This window comes from Somniosus microcephalus, unplaced genomic scaffold (assembly GCF_052327205.1).
Source record: "Somniosus microcephalus isolate GS21.2 unplaced genomic scaffold, FLI_Smic_1.0 unresolved_chr2, whole genome shotgun sequence".
In the NCBI taxonomy this organism is placed as follows: domain Eukaryota; kingdom Metazoa; phylum Chordata; class Chondrichthyes; order Squaliformes; family Somniosidae; genus Somniosus; species Somniosus microcephalus.
In genome coordinates this window covers 80,255,059-80,273,095 of record NW_028225180.1, presented here as the reverse complement: position 1 = coordinate 80,273,095, position 18,037 = coordinate 80,255,059, and the positions used below count along the sequence as shown (strand labels likewise).

General features: G+C 58.8%; 1 protein-coding gene across 4 annotated transcripts in view; it reads right to left on the bottom strand.

Moving 5' to 3' along the window:
- Positions 1-18,037, bottom strand: part of LOC147092877 (transforming growth factor beta-2 proprotein-like) — a 97,122-nt gene that overhangs the window by 26,744 nt on the left and 52,341 nt on the right. The window contains exons 1-7 of one of the 4 annotated variants that reach the window (XM_085976151.1): positions 17,695-18,037; positions 13,083-13,246; positions 11,075-11,207; positions 9,340-9,450; positions 6,699-6,864; positions 6,069-6,222; positions 1,764-3,305 (exon numbers count right to left, since the gene is read on the bottom strand). The exon at positions 17,695-18,037 is cut by the window's right edge and continues 890 nt beyond it. In XM_085976151.1, coding sequence (XP_085832277.1) covers positions 3,147-3,305; positions 6,069-6,222; positions 6,699-6,864; positions 9,340-9,450; positions 11,075-11,207; positions 13,083-13,246; positions 17,695-18,031 — 1,224 coding nt within the window. In that variant the 5' untranslated portion in view covers positions 18,032-18,037 and the 3' untranslated portion in view covers positions 1,764-3,146. Of the gene's footprint in view, positions 1-1,763; positions 3,306-6,068; positions 6,223-6,698; positions 6,865-9,339; positions 9,451-11,074; positions 11,208-13,082; positions 13,247-17,694 lie in introns of those variants that run through there. The other 3 variants (XM_085976152.1, XM_085976154.1, XM_085976153.1) reach the window with 3 other exon arrangements.

Sequence of the window (18,037 nt, the reverse complement as noted above, 5' to 3'; positions counted from 1 at the left end):
ACCCATAACCCCGCGACCCATAGCCCCGCCACCCATAACCCCGCCACCCATAACCCCGCCACCCATAACCCCGCCACCCATAACCCCGCCACCCATAACCCCGCCACCCATAACCCCGCGAACCATAGCCCCGCGACCCATAACCCCGCGACCCATAACCCCACCCATGCACGCGCGCTCGCTTTGACGGCGCGGGCCCCACCCAGTGCGGCCGCTTCTGCTTGCATTACCCTTTTAACACCACCGGGGAGGCGGTCGGAGTCACAAGCTGCCTGTACGCTGCCACATTGAAGAGTCTGTGATGAACTGAGAGATACAGAGAGCGCAGCAGCAGAAAGTGTGTGAGGGGCACAGGGAGAAAGAGAGGGTGAGAAAAAAACAGAGAGAGAAAGAAAGAGCGAGAGAAAAAGAATGAAAGAGAAAGAAAGTACAGACATTTATAGAACGTCTTTGCGCACAGCAAGATCCCACAATAGCAATGTGATAATGACCAGATAATCTGTTATTGGTGATGTTGGTTGTGGGATAAATATTGGCCCAGGGCACTGGGGAGAACTCCTCTGCTCTTCTACTGTGGGACAGTGCGGCGCTCCCTCAGTACTGACCCTCCGACAGTGCGGCGCTCCCTCAGTACTGCCCCTCCGACAGTGTGGCGCTCCCTCAGTACCGCCCCTCCGACAGTGCGGCGCTCCCTCAGCACTCCCCCTCCGACAGTGCGGCGCTCCCTCAGTACTGCCCCTCCGACAGTGCGGCGCTCCCTCAGTACCGCCCCTCCGACAGTGCGGAGCTCCCTCAGTACTGCCCCTCCGACAGTGCGGCGCTCCCTCAGTACTGCCCCTCCGACAGTGTGGCACTCCCTCGGTACCGTCCCTCCGACAGCGCGGCGCTCCCTCAGTACTGCCCCTCCGACAGTGTGGCGCTCCCTCAGTGCAGCCCCTCTGACAGTGTGGCGCTCCCTCAGTACCGCCCCTCCGCCAGTGCGACGCTCCCGCAGTATCGCCCCTCCGACAGTACGGCGCTCCCTCAGTACTACCCCTCCGACAGTGCGGCGCTCCCTCAGTACTGCCCCTCCGACAGTGCGGCGCTCCCTCAGTACTGCCCCTCGGACTGAGCTGCGATCGATCCACTCGCCTCCACTCTCTGTCTCGGATGCCCCGCTGAGGAATGGCCACCTTGGGCAAAGTGCGGGCAGACTGGCGACGTCCATGAAACTGTACCCACCACCCCCCACCCCCCCCACCTCACCGTACGGAGCGAGGGACAGCAGGCGAGGGCAGGCCGAGGGTTGGGAGAGGGTTAACCCGGCTGTCGGAAGCTGTTGCAAATGCTGCGCAGATTCTAGGAAGATCTGAGGAGGCCTGTGGCTGGCGAGGGATCAATGCCTCTTTGTCCCCGGGTTGCTGAGTGGCTGGGCTGCGCCAGGCAGCCTCCTCCACACTGACCTGTTCTATTTAACATCCACATGGGGCTGGCTTCCGATCGCAGACCGCACCGGGGGCGGCGAGAGGAGGGGGAGGGGTGGGGGCAGGTGGGAGGTAAACGTGGGGGAGGGGTCGGAGCGGTTAGGGGGCGCGACTGGGATCTTTGGTACACAGTCGTGCCGCCACACTGAGTGTGTATGTGAGTGCGTGTGAGTGCATGTGAGTGTGAGTGAGTGTGAGTGTGTGAGAGCATGTGCTTTGTGACACAGATACAACGCTCTGTACCTTGTTTGCAAGCCTGACCCTGCGTGCGACAGTGAAACAAGAAGCCTGATGCGGGAGTGTAAATATACAGGTTTAATTGTCGGTACTTTTCATAGGTTTACAAACTTAATTATACGTGTAAAAAAAAAACTGTTTATACAAAAAAAAAACACACACGCGCAGGACAAAAATCAAAAGCGGACACCGGGCAATGAGAAACCAAGCGAAAAATGCAAGAAAGCGCAGCAAGTCTGCTCGGTAACCATGGAGACGGGAGGAGCGAGGAGGTAGATTGAGGTCCGGGCCTAGTCTTCCGGCGAAGCCTGCCGTCTCCTCCGTTCAAAATGCAAGATTAGCCCGGCTCCTAGTCACCGGTTAGTGAAGCATCTGTGATCCCCAAACTCCCGTCTGCTTCCCCCCCCACCGCCCCCCACCTTCACAGCCCCACCTCAGTAGGACGGTTAAAACTAGGGAGTTCCTCACGGCTTACTGGGGGAGTCAACTGGGTTGGCGTTGACTGACTGACTGACCCCCCCACGGAGGAGGGGGAGAGAGGGGGGCAGAAAGCGGGGTCATCCTCAGGGTCGCTAGGGAGAGGGGCGGGGGGGGGCGAGGTCGCGGGGGTCCCCGGTCTCAAGGCAGTCTGCGAGACGGCCCTTCGCCAGCCCCAGCTTGGGTGGGCCAACCCTCCAGGGCTGCCCCGGGGCATCACAGAAACCACAGAATCACAGAAACCTCACAGTGCAGATAGAGGCCATTTCGGCCCATCGAGCCTGCACCGACACATATCCCACCCGATCCCCGTAACCCCTACACCAACACATATCCCACCCTATCCCCGTAACCCCACGTATTTAATCCCCCTAACACTAAGGGTCAATTTATCATAGCCAATCAACCTAACCCGCACATCTTTGGACTGTGGGAGGAAACCAGAGCACCCGGAGGAAACCCACGCAAACACGGGGAGAATGTGCAAACTCCACACAGACAGTCGCCCGAGGCCGGATTCGAACCCGGGTCCCTGGCGCTGTGAGGCAACAGTGCTAACCACTATGCCACCGTGCTGGCATCTCCAGGAATGGAAGATTAATCTCCGAGGGCATAAAAAAAAACAACACGGGGAGAAAAATCGCGAGAGTAATAAAAAATATTGTCTTTTTCTGAAATGATAAAAATATCGGACACGGGGTAGGGCGGGGGGGCGGGAGGACGTGGTTCAACCGGCCAGTCAAGAATCGTCCAGTCGGGGTACGGAAGAGTCTGTTGGCTTTCCGATTGGTTGGGAAGGCGGGGGGCACGGCGAGGATAGACCAATGGCGGGGGGGGGTGGGGGGGGGGGGTTGGCCGCAGGAGGTCAAGTGACGGAACCTCCAGGAATACGTCCCGGCCAAACTGGCGACCCTGATGTGCTCATTCTCCCGCCGCCACCCCCCCCCCCCCCGCCCGCCCCCCCGGGTCTTATCTGCACTTGCACGACTGCACGCTCATGTCGGACAGCTGCGCCACCTTCGGTCGCCGGCCCACGTAGTACATGACGGCCAAGGGGTCCAAGTCGTTGGCCACGCAGCAGGGCGCGGCCGAGGCCTCCGGATTACGGAAACTGTAGAGGATGAGGACCTGGGAGAAGGAGGAGGGGAAAAAAATGGGGCATTGTGTTTAAAGAAAAGGAAAAGAAACCTCCTCACCCACCTCAGGACTGTCCCAAAGCGCTTCACAGCCAATGAGGTCCTGTTTCCTGAAGTCACTGTTGCAGATTCTGGCCTCTTGCGCATCCCCCCGATTTCCATCGCTCCGTCATTGGTGGCCGTGCCTTCAGCTGCCCGGGCCCTAAGCTCTGGAATTCCCTCCCTAAACCTCTCCGCCTCTCTCTCTCTCCTCCTTTAAGATTGGACAGGTTGGGTGATTGGGCAGATGCAGTATAATGTGGATAAATGCGAGGTTATCCACTTCAGTGGCAAAAACAGGAAGGCAGATTATTATCTGAACGGCAATAGATTGGGAAAAGGGGAAGTGCAACGAGACCTGGGTGTCCTTGTGCACCAGTCGCTGAAGGTAAGCATGCAGGTGCAGCAGGCGGTTAAGAAGGCAAATGGTATGTTGGCTTTCATAGCGAGAGGATTCGAGTACAGGAGCAAGGATGTCTTGCTGCAGTTGTACAGGGCCTTGGTGAGACCACACCTTGAGTATTGTGTGCAGTTTTAGTCGCCTTATCTGAGGAAGGATGTTCTTGCCATGGAGGGAGTGCAGCGAAGATTCACCAGACTGATACCTGGGATGGCAGGAATGACGTATGAGGAGAGATTGGGTTGATTGGGCTTATACTCGCTGGAGTTTAGAAGAATGAGAGGGGATCTCATTGAAACTTATAAAATTCTGACAGGACTGGACAGACTAGATGCAGGAAGGATGATCCCGATGGTCGGGGAGTCCAGAACCAGGGGTCACAGTCTAAGGATAAGGGGTGAGCCATTTAGGACGGAGATGAGGAGGAATTTCTTCACCCAGAGAGTGGTGAAACTGTGGAATTCTCTACCACAGAAGGCAGTTGAGGCCAATTCATTAAATATATTCAAGAAGGAGTTAGATATATTTCTTAAGGCTAAAGGGATCAAGGGATATGGGGAGAAGGTAGGGACAGGGTACTGAATTTGGATGATCAGCCATGATCTCATTGAATGGCGGAGCAGGCTCGAGGGGCCGAATGGCCTACTCCTGCTCCTATCTTCTATGTTTAAGATGCTCCTTAAAACCGACCTCTTTGACCAAGCTTTTGGTCACCTGTCCTAATATCTCCTTATGTGGCTCGGTGTCAAACTTTGTCTGATAATCGCTCCTGTGAAGCACCTTGGGACGTTTTACTACGTTAAAGGCGCTATATAAATACACGTTGTTGCTGTTGCAATGTGGCAGTCAATTGGTGCACAGCAAGCTCCCACAGACAGCAATGTGATAATGACACCAGATAATCTGTTTTAGTGATGTTGGTTGAGGGATAAATATTGGGAGAACTCCCCTGCTGCTCTCCGTAATAGGGCCTTGAGTTTAATGTCCCACCCGAAAGACGGCCCCTCCGACAGTGCGGCGCTCCCTCAGTACTGCCCCTCCGACAGTGCGGCGCTCCCTCGGTACCGCCCCTCCGACAGTGCGGCGCTCCCTCAGTAATGCCCCTCCGACAGTGCGGCGCTCCCTCAGTACTGCCCCTCCGCCAGTGCAGCGCCACCTCAGTACTGCCCCTCCTACAGTGCAGCGCCACCTCAGTACTGCTCCTCCAACAGTGCAGCGCCACCTCAGTACTGCCCCTCCGACAGTGCGGCGCTCCCTCAGTACTGCTCCTCCGACAGTGCAGCGCTCCCTCAGTACTGCCCCTCCAACAGTGCGGCGCTCCCTCAGTACTGCCCCTCCGACAGTGCAGCGCTCCCTCAGTACTGCCCCTCCAACAGTGCGGCGCTCCCTCAGTACTGCCCCTCCGGCAGTGCGGCGCTCCCTCAGTACTGCCCCTACGACAGTGCGGCGCTCCCTCAGTACTGCCCCTATGACAGTGCGGCGCTCCCTCGGTACTGCCCCTCCGACAGTGCGGCGCTCCCTCGGTACTGCCCCTCCGACAGTGCGGCGCTCCCTCGGTACTGCCCCTCCGACAGTGCGGCGCTCCCTCGGTACTGCCCCTCCGACAGTGCGACGCTCCCTCAGTACTGCCCCTCCGACAGTGCGGCGCTCCCTCAGTACTGCCCCTCCAACAGTGCGGCGCTCCCTCAGTACTGCCCTTCCGGCGGTGCGGCGCTCCCTCAGTACGGTGCTCCCTCAGTACTGCCCCTCCAACAGTGCGGTGCTCCCTCAGTACTGCCCCTCCGACAGTGCGGTGCTCCCTCAGTACTGCCCCTCCGACAGTGCGGCGCTCCCTCAGTACTGCACTGGGAGCGTCAGCCTGGATTATGGGGCTCCAGTCTCTGGAGTGGGGCAAGCAACCAGTGGGCAGGTGACAATCCAGGCAGAACAATCCAGGTAGTCATCCTTGAGAGTGATGCCCAATTGAACAGCAAGTGTAATCGCACCCCCACCGGCCCAATTATTCACCTGGCCCCCTCTCCTGCCCTGAAGGCGCTGGCTCTCGCTGGTCGGCCTCCGAAACCTCACTCCTGAGCCTGTAATTCATGTGTGAGGTTTGAGAGTGATTCAGCGGACATTCAACCATGGGGGGAGTCGACATTCAACCAGCGGGGGGGGGGGGGGTGGTGTGCATCCTGGGGGGAGTGGAGGGGGTGTGAGGAGATGGGAGGTTATTTTACATTGTGTCTAGTTGTCAAAAGAAAAGGCGTTTCGATCGCCCGACCCCAACCGCAATGCATCCCGTAGTCGAATAGCTCACCGCCTGGTGGGCCTTACCTTGCTGTGCAGCACGTCTGAGCTCCACAGGTAGGGGCACGGCCCGCCACAGAAGTTGGCCTTGTAACCCCGGGGCTCGCGGATCCACTTCCAGTCCAGGTCCCGGCGGAAGTCGACATAGAGCTGGTGGAGGCAGCACTCATCCTGGACGTTCCTGGGGGAGAGACCAGAGCGAGGGCCGTCACTTGGCTGCTCGGCCCGCCCTCTCGGACCCCGGGGGCGGGGGGGGCAGGGGAGAGGGAGCGGTGGGGGTCACCGATTCGCACCCGAGACCTTTCGGTTATCGTCCCATCCAAACCTCCCACACGCACCCCATGGTCGAACAGCCGCTGCCATAAATGGACACAGTTTGCCAGTCAGTCGGTGGGTGCAACTCAAGGGGGGTGGGGGGGAAGACGCTCCCCGGGGCAACCAGGACCGGGCAGTGCCCGTCAGTAAGGGGGCGAGGGGCAGCCCCGATTCTCCCCTCTCCGCACGGCCCGACCCTCTCCACACTCATGAAGGGACGGCCACTTGACTGAGGTGTTGTTGGGCAGCCAGAGCCCCATCCCATTCCCCAATCCCACGACCCATTTTCCCCCCGCCATCCCACTCCCCCCTTGCCCCAGCTCCCCGGCGATTCCCGCTCACCTGGAGCAGACTTCGTTGTCGACGGAACGCTTCCACCGCAGCCCGTTGCGCCCAGACTCCGGCCGCTCAGAGGGCAGGAGGGTGAAGAGCAGGTGGGGGGTCCTCAAGGCCGCCTGCTGCTGCAATCGGAGTCGCTTGTACTCCTTGTACGGGTTGTCGTCGATGCCTGAAAGCAATTGAGAGCTGAGTGACCGCAACCTCGCGCGCGGCGGGCCGAGAACCGGCAGGAGGGGCCTCAGCTGGTCGACCTGGGGTGAAGTCGGGGGCAGGGGCTTTGATTTCAGGCAATCTAGGCCCAACGTCTAGCCATAATCCAGGCTGACACAATACCGAGGGAGTGCCGCACTGTCGGAGGGGCAGTATTGAGGGAGCACCGCACTGTCGGAAGGGCAGTACTGAGGGAGCACCGCACTGTCGGAGGGGCGGTACTGAGGGAGCGCCGCACTGTCAAGGGGCGGGGCTGAGGGAGCGCCGCACTGTCGGAGGGGCAGTACTGAGGGAGCACCGCACTGTCGGAAGGGCAGTACTGAGGGAGCGCCGCACTGTCGGAAGGGCAGTACTGAGGGAGCACCGCACTGTCGGAGGGGCAGTACTGAGGGAGCGCCGCACTGTCGGAGGGGCAGTACTGAGGGAGCGCCGCACTGTCGGAGGGGCGGTACTGAGGGAGCGCCGCACTGTCGGAGGGGCAGTACTGAGGGAGCGCCGCACTGTCGGAGGGGCAGTACTGAGGGAGCTCCGCACTGTCGGAGGGGCAGTACTGAGGGAGCGCCGCACTGTCGGAGGGGCGGTACTGAGGGAGCTCCGCACTGTCGGAGGGGCAGTGCTGAGGGAGCGCCGCACTGTCCGAGGGGCAGTGCTGAGGGAGCGCTGCACTGTCGGAGAGGCAGTACTGAGGGAGCGCCGCACTGTCAGAGGGGCAGTACCGAGGGAGCGCCGCACTGTCGGAGGGGCAGTACCGAGGGAGCGCCGCACTGTCGGAGGGGCAGTACCGAGGGAGCGCCACACTGTCATAGGGGCAGTACTGAGGGAGCGCCGCACTGTCGTAGGGGCAGTACTGAGGGAGCGCCGCACTGCCGGAAGGGCAGTACTGAGGGAGCGCCGCACTGTCGGAGGGGCAGTACCGAGGGAGCGCCGCACTGTCGGAGGGGCGGTACTGAGGGAGCGCCGCACTGTCGGAGGGGCGGTACTGAGGGAGCGCCGCACTGTCGGAGGGGCGGTACTGAGGGAGCGCCGCACTGTCGGAGGGGCAGTACTGAGGGAACGCCGCACTGTCGGAGGGGCAGTACTGACATTATCTGATGATTCATCCCCCATTTAGTGATTGTGGGATCTTGCTGTGCGCGGACAGTCTGAAGCACTGACACTCATTCCCTGGCTGTGAAACGTTTCGGGACTCGCTGCGGGTGCGATAAGGAGCCGTACGGATTTAGTCCGGCATGGTGGCAGCGGGCGGGGGAGGTCAGAGGGCGGGCTGATGGGGGCACCGTATCATCGCACTGCTTCTCCTTCAGAGGGTTGATTTACACAGGATATACGGCACAGAAACAGGCCATTCGACCCAACCAGTCCGTGCCGGCGTTTATGCTCCACTCGAGCCTGCCCCGTCTGTCCTCATCTAAATCTACCAGCGTAACCCTCTATTCCCTTCTCCCTCGTGTTTATCCAGCCTCCCCTTAAATGCCTTGATACTATTCGCCTCAACCACTCCCTGTGGGAGCGAGTTCCACATTCTCACCACTCTCTGGGTAAAGAAGTTTCTCCTGAATTCCCGATTGGATTTATTGGTGACTATCTTATATTGATGGCCTCTAGTTATGCTCTTCCCCACAAGTGGAAACATTCTCTCTGTATCCACTTTATCGAAACCTTTCATCATTTTAAAGACCTCTATTAGGTCACCCCTCAGCCTTCTCTTTTCAAGAGAAAAGAGACCCAGCCTGTTCATCCTTTCCTGATATGTAAACCCTCGCATTTCTGGTATCATCCTTGTAAATCTTCTCTGCACCCTCTCCAGTGCCTCGATATCCTTTTTATAATATGGTGACCAGAACTGTACGCAGTGCTCCAAGTGTGGTCTAACCAAGGTTCGATACAGGTTTAGTATAAACGCTCTACTTTTCAATGGGCTGGTGACTGTGCCGCTCGCCCGACTTTACCTGGAGCCATTTTAATAGGGTTCAGTTTTGTGGGGACAGCATTTTAGGGGGTCCTGTTTTGGGGGGTCCTGTTTTCAGGGTCCTGTTTTCGGGGGGTCCTGTTTTAGAGGGTCCTGTTTTCGGGGGTCCTGTTTTAGGGTGTCCTTTTTTCGGGGGGTCCTGTTTTCGGGGGGTCCTGTGTTCGGGGGGTCCTGTTTTGGGGGGTCCTGTTTTTGGGGGGTCCTGTTTTCCGGGGTCCTGTTTTGGGGGGTCCTGTTTTCTGGGGGTCCTGTTTTTCGGGGGTCCTGTTTCGGGGGGTCCTGTTTTTGAGGGGTCCCGTTTTCGGAGGTCCCGTTTTCGAAGGGTCCTGTTTTCGGGGGGTCCTGTTTTAGGGGGTCCTGTTTTCGGGGGGTCCTGTTTTAGGGGGTCCTGTTTTCAAGGGGCCATGTTCTGTGGGAGGCAGCGACCTGTCGCTCGGGGTCAGGGGTCCCCTGGCTGTGACCTACCTGCGAACCGAGCCTCGAGTTCCTCGCTTTTGTTGGGGACGATGTTGTTGGAGGACGGGATGAAGGTGCAGCACGGGCAGTGGACGCTGATCTTAAATCCCAGGTTTCTGTCTGAGAGAAAGGGATTCGGTGTAACCGAGAGCATGAGCCCGGGATCCCGGCCCCGTCTACTGTCACCCGGCCCCGCCCACCGGCCCCGGTCCCGCCCACTGTCACCCGGCCCCGCCCACCGGCCCCGGTCCCGCCCACTGTCACCCGGCCCCGCCCACTGTCATCCGACCCCGCCCACTGTCACCCGGCCCTGCCCACTGTCACCACAGCCCCGCCCTCCTCACCACAGCCCCGCCCACTGTCACCCGGCCCCGCCCACTGTCACCACAGCCCCGCCCTCCTCACCACAACCCCGCCCTCCTCACCACAGCCCCGCCCACTGTCACCACAGCCCCGCCCACTGTCACCACAACCCCGACCTCCTCACCACAACCCCGCCCTCCTCACCACAGCCCCGCCCACTGTCACCACAGCCCCGCCCACTGTCACCCGGCCCCGCCCACTGTCACCACAGCCCCGCCCTCCTCACCACAACCCCGCCCTCCTCACCACAGCCCCGCCCTCCTCACCACAACCCCGCCCTCCTCACCACAGCCCCACCCACTGTCACCACAGCCCCGCCCACTGTCACCACAACCCCGACCTCCTCACCACAACCCCGCCCTCCTCACCACAGCCCCGCCCACTGTCACCACAGCCCCGCCCACTGTCACCCGGCCCCGCCCACTGTCACCACAGCCCCGCCCTCCTCACCACAACCCCGCCCTCCTCACCACAGCCCCGCCCACTGTCACCACAGCCCCGCCCACTGTCACCACAACCCCGACCTCCTCACCACAACCCCGCCCTCCTCACCACAGCCCCGCCCACTGTCACCACAGCCCCGCCCACTGTCACCCGGCCCCGCCCACTGTCACCACAGCCCCACCCATGTCACCACAGCCCCACCCACCTCACCACAGCCCCGCCCTCCTCACCACAGCCCCGCCCACTGTCAGCCGGCCCCGCCCACTGTCACCACAGCCCCACCCATGGCACCACAGCCCCACCCACCTCACCACAGCCCCGCCCTCCTCACCACAGCCCCGCCCACTGTCACCCGGCCCCACCCACTGTCACCACAGCCCTGCCCTCCTCACCACAGCCCCACCCACTGTCACCCGGCCCGCCCACGGTCACCCGGCCCTGCCCACTGTCACCCAGCCCTGCCCACTGTCACCCAGACCTGCCCACCGGCCCCACCCACTGACACCCAGCCCCGCCCACTGTCACCCGGCCCCGCCCACTGTCACCCGGCCCCGCCCACTATCACCCAGCCCTGCCCACCGGCCCCGCCCACTGTCACCCAGCCCTGCCCATCGGCCCCGCCCACCGGCCCCACCCAGTCACCCAGCCCCGCCCACTGTCACCCAGCCCCGCCCACTGTCACCCAGCCCCGCCCACTGTCACCCAGCCCCGCCCACTGTCACCCAGCCCCACCCACCGGCCCCACCCACTGGCCCCGCCCACTGTCACCCAGACCCGCCCACTGTCACCCGGCCCCGCCCACTGTCACCCGGCCCCGCCCATGTCACCCGGCCCCACCCACTGTCACCCGGCCCCACCCACTGCCACCCAGCCCCGTCCACTGCCACTGGCTCCACCCCCCCCCCCAGTCCCTCGGGGGTGAACAGGCCTCACTCACCTCGGTGCAGTAACCACTCGCTAACCGTCTCGGTGACATTGAACGACAGCCATTCGCCCGCCGCCCGGGGCCGTACCACCTTGCTGTCAATGTAGCGCTGAGAGGGCGAGGCCGGGTCCCTGGCCTTGAGAACCTGAAATCACCACAAGAAGCGCCCGATGATGTCGGGGATAAACAACCCTGACCGGCAGCACTCCCGGACTAAAAGCCTCCAACTCCTCAAACCCAGTGGTTCCAACTCCCTCAGTATTCTCCCGAGGGCTGTGAGGCTTCCTGCTGCCCTCATCGCCCCATTGTGCAGCCCACTCCCAGGGTGAGGCCCTACTCCCAGGGTGAGGCCCTACTCCCAGGGTGAGGCCCTACTGCCAGGGTGAGGCCCTACTGCCAGGGTGAGGCCCCACTCCCAGGGTGAGGCCCCCCTCCCAGGGTGAGGCCCCCTCCCAGGGTGAGGCCCACTCCCAGGGTGAGTACTATTCCCAGGGTGAGGCCCCACTCCCAGGGTGAGGCCCCACTCCCAGGGTGAGGACTATTCCCAGGGTGAGGCCCCACTCCCAGGGTGAGGACTATTCCCAGGGTGAGGCCCCACTCCCAGGGTGAGGCCCCACTCCCAGGGTGAGGACTATTCCCAGGGTGAGGCCCCACTCCCAGGGTGAGGCCCCACTCCCAGGGTGAGGACTATTCCCAGGGTGAGGCCCCACTCCCAGGGTGAGGACTATTCCCAGGGTGAGGCCCCACTCCCAGGGTGAGGCCCCACTCCCAGGGTGAGGCCCCACTCCCAGGGTGAGGCCCCACTCCCAGGGCGAGGCCCCACTCCCAGGGTGAGGCCCCCCTCCCAGGGTGAGGACTATTCCCAGGGCGAGGCCTCCTCTCAATGACACCTTCTCCCAGGCCGAGGCCTCTATCACCACCCCACTGGTAGGTTTGCTAACTCCGGTTGGATGTATTTTCAGCAGGTTCTATCACATGACCCTCCCCCCCCTCCCCCCCACACTCCCGCCAATAGCAAAGTGAACCGACACCCCATTACCGGATTGGACAGCCTCCCCACACCACCCCCGCCCCCCCCCACCACCGCCCCACTCCCCCCCGAGTCCAATATTTTTATAACCTGAAGTGTTGGAAATAAATGAAAAAATAAAAGTTGGCAATTCAACAACTCAGCTAGGACAGCAACTCCTGGTGGCTCTGTGGGTATCACCATCGCCTCTGAATCAGAAGGTCGTGGGTTCAAATCCCACTCCAGAGACTTGAGCACAAAATCTAGGCTGACACTCCCAGTGCAGTACTGAGGGAGCGCCGCACTGTCGGAGGGGCAGTACTGAGGGAGCGCCGCACTGTCGGAGGGGCAGTACTGAGGGAGCGCCGCACTGTCGGAGGGGCAGTACTGAGGGAGCGCCGCACTGTCGGAGGGGCAGTACTGAGGGAGCGCCGCACTGTCGGAGGGGCAGTACTGAGGGAGCGCCGCACTGTAGGAGGGGCAGTACTGAGGGAGCGCCGTACTGTCGGAGGGGCAGTACTGATGGAGCGCCGCACTGTCGGAGGGGCGGTACTGAGGGAGCGCTGCACTGTAGGAGGGGCAGTACTGAGGGAGCGCCGTACTGTCGGAGGGGCAGTACTGAGGGAGCGCCGCACTGTCGGAGGGGCAGTACTGAGGGAGCGCCGCACTGTCGGAGGGGCAGTACTGAGGGAGCGCCGCACTGTCAGAGGGGCAGTACTGAGGGAGCGCCGCACTGTAGGAGGGGCAGTACTGAGGGAGCGCCGTACTGTCGGAGGGGCAGTACTGATGGAGCGCCGCACTGTCGGAGGGGCGGTACTGAGGGAGCGCTGCACTGTAGGAGGGGCAGTACTGAGGGAGCGCCGTACTGTCGGAGGGGCAGTACTGAGGGAGCGCCGCACTGTCGGAGGGGCAGTACTGAGGGAGCGCCGCACTGTCGGAGGGGCAGTACTGAGGGAGCGCCGCACTGTGGGAGGTGCTGCCCCTCATTCCCCCCTCTAACACGCCCATTACCTGGTACAGCTCAATCCTTTGCTCTGCCACTCTGGACTTCTGGTACCGGATGCGGAAGAGTCGGAGTTCCGACTTCACCAGGCTGGAGCCGTTCCTCTCCATGCTCGAGGCCTCAAAGTGAATCAGCCTGAAGTAGGGGTTGTAGAAACTGGTGGAAATCATATCTGAGGAGAGAGAGAGAGACACCGAGGGACAGATGAGTGAGGCTCATTGATCTTAAAAATAACTCCGCACTCCATCGCGGTCTGACTATCTCTCTCCCCAGTTTGTGTTTCGCTCTTGAATTAATACAAGGTTTTATGCTTCACTCGAGCCTCCTCCCGTCTTTCCTCATCTAACTCTATCAGCGTAACCCTCTATTCCCGTCTCCCTCATACACTTGTCCAGCCTCCCCTTAAATGCATCGATACTATTCGCCTCAACCACTCCCTGTGGTAGCGAGTTCCACATTCTCACCACTCTCTGGGGAAAGAAGTTTCTCCTGAATTCCCTATTGGATTTCTTGGTGACGATCTTATATTGATGGCCCCTAGTTTTGCTCTTCCCCACAAGTGGAAACTCTCTCTCTGTATCCACTCTATCAAAACCTTTCATCATTGTAAAGACCTCTATTAGGTCACCCCTCAGCCTTCTTTTTTCAAGAGAAAAGAGGCCCAGCCTGTTCATCCTTTCCTGATATGTATACCCTCGCATTTCTGGTATCATCCTTGTAAATCTTCTCCACCCTCTCCAGTGTCTCGATATCCTTTTTATAATATGGCGACCAGAACTGTACGCAGTGCTCCAAGTGTGGTCTGACCAAGGTTCGGTACAGGTTTAGCATAACTTCCCTACTTTTCAATTCTATCCCTCTAGAAATAAACCCTAGTCCAGGGCCCCAAACACTCCTTCCAGGTGAAACAGCGATTTACTTGTACTTCTTGCAATCTAGTATACTGTATTCGCTGCTCACGATGCGGTCTCCTCCACATTGGGGGAGACCAAACGCAGATTGGGCGACCGCTTTGCGGAACACCTCCGTTCAGTCCGTACGGGTGACCCCGAGCTTCCGGTCGCCTGTCACTTTAATTCTCCGCTCCACTCCCACTCTGACCTCTCCGTTCTCGGTCTCTTACACTGTTCCAATGAAGCTCAGCGTAAGCTCGAGGAACAGCACCTCATCTTTCGATTGGGCACTTTACAGCCTTCTGGTCTCAACATTGAGTTCAACAATTTCAGACTATAACCCCTGCCCCTATTTTTCATGCAGTATGATTTTGCCATTCCCATTTGCAACATTTTCACAGCATGTTCTTTCAATTCCTTCCTCCCCTCCTAAACCCCACCCCCCTGTCTCAGCACCTGCTTAATATCTGTTACATCTCCAGCCTTTTCCAGTTCTGATGAAGGGTCCCAGACCTGAAACGTTAACTCTGTTTCTCTCTCCACGGATGCTGCCTGGCCTGCTGAGTATTTCCAGCGTTTGCTGTTGTTATTTTTGCTTTTTTTAAGGCCTTGTTAACCTGCGTGGCTACTTTCAGTGATTTGTGTATTTGTACTCTCAGATCTACCACTGCAATGGATGCCGGAATAGTTCCACCTCCGTGGCTACAAATCACCGACTGGGCAGGTGGCGAATTCGAGGGAGACAGGGAGAAAAGATACACGGCCCCTGCCCAAACGGCCGGGCCCGCACCTGAGCCGAAACGGCGAGCGTTTTGGCAAGGCTATTCGACCGCGCGGTGCGGCACAGCCAAGCCGAGGCGGCCCCCACAGCTGCAGATTGAGGAGGAGCTGCAACCCGTGGCTGGTTTTGGTCGCGCCGTAGCCTGGAGGTGTGGGGAGGCGGGGGGGGGGAGCGGGTGCTGGAGGGCAGGGGGCCGTGGGAGCAGGAGGAGGCCAGTCAGCTCCTCGAGCCCGTTCCGCCATTCAATCAGGCTACGACCAGCTGACCCAAGGGCAAGCCAGAGCTGGGGGTCCTGCCCACTCCGTGTGACTCAGGAATGAGAGGTCCGTGAAACCATTAACTGAAGATTCGTGCCGGAGATGAACCCTGATGTAAAAAGACCACTGAGCCCTTGGGTTGAGTATAAAACAAGGCTTTAATCAACTGTTTCACCACCATGAGATTTCTAGTTACATCACTAGTTCCTGGTTACAGAAACATCCTGAGCAAGCTGGGCCCACGTCCGAGTATTTATACTCCTTGGACGGCGCCACCAGCTGGCCGCCCAGTGTTACTTCATGAGTCATGATAAGATTCATGACAAACCCGATGGTGAGGCTCGGGTAAACCCTGAAATCGCTCCCAAGCCATTGCAGCAATCATTTCCCCCCCGCCACACCTCCCCCCCCCCCCCCCCGGGTTTACGCAGCTCCTGACCACACCCGCGTGTCTCGCGGCGCCTCACTCCCCGGAAGGCAGCGACACCCGTCGTGTAGGCGGGCCTGGCAGCCGTCGCCAGCACAGTAGGATCCCACAAACAGGAAACGAGGCCGACACACCCGGGGGTGAGCTGCCTTTGGTGCCTGGTGGGGGGCCCACTGCGCGACAGTCCATTCTCCCCCCCACCGCCCGCTTATCGGAACATTAGGAACAGGAGGAGGCCGTTCAGCCCCTCCAGCCTGTTCCGCCATTCAATGAGATCATGGTTGATCTGTGAACTAACTCCATCTACCCACCTTTGGCCCACATCCCTTAATACCTTTGGTTAACAGAAATCTATCAATCTCAGATTTAAAATTAACATTTGATCCAGCATCGATTGCCGTTTGAGGAAGAGAGTTCCAAACTTCGACCACCCTTTGTGTGTAGAAGTGTTTCCTAACTTCGCTCCTGAAAGGTCTGGCTCTAATTTTTAGACTCTGCCCCTAGTCCGAGACTCCCCAACCAGCGGAAATAGTTTCTCCCTCTCTACCCTATCAGTTCCCCTTAATATCTTGAAAATATCAGCTCACCCCTTGACCTTCTAAATTCCAGGGAATACGACCCTAGTTTGTGTAATCCCTCCTCATAATTGAACCCCTGGAGTCCGTTTCCCGACGTCCTCTCGGGCTCCTCACCACCGTTCTAGCACGCCGTCTGCTGGGCGAGATGTTAAACCGAGGCCCCCCCTCTCTCTCGGGCGGGTGTTTAAGATCCTACCGACACTGTTGGAAGAAAAGCGCGGGGGAGGAAGGTGGTGGGGGGGCTGGTGAGTTCGCCCCGGCCTCCCAGGGCCCGCTATCGCTCCCTCGTCCGGCACCGCCAAAGGTTACCCCCACCGCGCATCTCATCCGCCGCTTGTGGGATCTTGCCGTGCGCAAGATGGCCGCTGCGGTTCCCGGCAGTGGCGGCAGCTCGAACGTACTTCAGGACGTCCTAAAGGGCGCGAGCGCAATCTTCCTAATCGCCCAGACCCCCCACCCCCACCACCCCAGGACTTCTCCAGCTGTGCCACTGGGGGTCTCAATACCCACCCGAAGAGGGACCTGGGTTTAACGCCTCGTCTGAGAGGGCAAGACCCGGGCTTGTGAGCGGGAGACCGTCTCTGGGGGCAACCGGGGTGCCCCTCTTCCCCGAGAGACAGAATAAACTCGCAGTCCTGTAACACACACACACCCACTCAAGCCCAGCTCATTGTGCGGTTAAAGCCCAAAGATTCGCGGCAAATGCATTTTAGACCCGGGGGATGCGGGGGGCCGGGGGGGGGGGCGCGGAAATAAGAAACCCGAAAGTTCATTTCAATTCGCAACACCGAGTTTCTTTTTGTTAAATTTTAAAGCGATTATTTTGCTGTTCCCCCTCCGAAGGCACTGGCCGGGCTATTCAGCAGGGGGAAGCTCACTTGCCCACGCAGGTTCACGAGACAGGGATCTGACGCTGACTGTTTTTCTTCCACTTCCACCTCCACCTCCCCCCACCCCATTCCTAGCCCAGGGGGGGGTGCTGACAGTAAATACACAGCTTCCACTCGCCTCCCCAACAAACTCAGCACAGATCAGAGGTGGAACCTCACTAGTCTGTGTGACTCAGTATCATTAACCAGAGAGTGTGCTTGACCTGTGAGACATGGTGGCAGTCTCAGAGACCCCCGCCGATTAACTTACTATTTTTGTTTGCATAATACATATTTTTGCATATGCTTTGCATAATATACAGATTTGCATATTACATTTTGCATAATATATTTTGCACGGTATACATTTTTGCATGTGTTTTGCGTAATAGATTTTGCATAAACTACATTTTTGCATGCGCTTTGCATAATATAATTGTTGTATCGTATAAATTTTTGCATATATTTTGCATAATATAATTTTTTGCACCATATACATTTTTGCATAAATTTTGCATAATAGAATTTTTGCATCATATACATTTTTGCATAAATTTTGCATAATAGAATTTTTGCATCGTTTACATTTTTGCATATATTTTGCATAATAGAATTTTTGCATCATATACATTTTTGCATAAATTTTGCATAATATAATTTTTGCATCGTTTACATGTTTGCATATATTTTGCATATAATTTTGCACCGTATATATTTTTGCATGTATTTTGCATAATATAATTTTTTTCATGTGATTTCCATAATGATGGGTGTTTTTGCATAATCGAATTTTTTGCAGAATGTCATTTGCTTACTCTCTCGATAGCTGGATGGGACCATGTCCAGTCGGTGCATCTCCTTGGCGTAGTATTGCAGGCTGTTGCCCCGCTCACACAGGGAGTCGCGCCGCTGGGATTTCTCCCTCAGCAGGTCCCGGGTGCTGTTGTACAGGAGCACCACTTCCAGCGGCACCTCGTCCGGCAGGTCGTCGGGATCGGGCGCCTCGGTCAGCTGCAGCTTGCTGAGGATCTGGCCACGGATCGCCTCGATGCGCCGGTGCCGGTATAGCTCCAGGTCCAGGGTAGGGCAGGTGGAGAGGCCCAGCGCGCCCCGGGCCCAGCCCAGCAACAGCAGGGGCAGCAAGAACAACATCAGCCC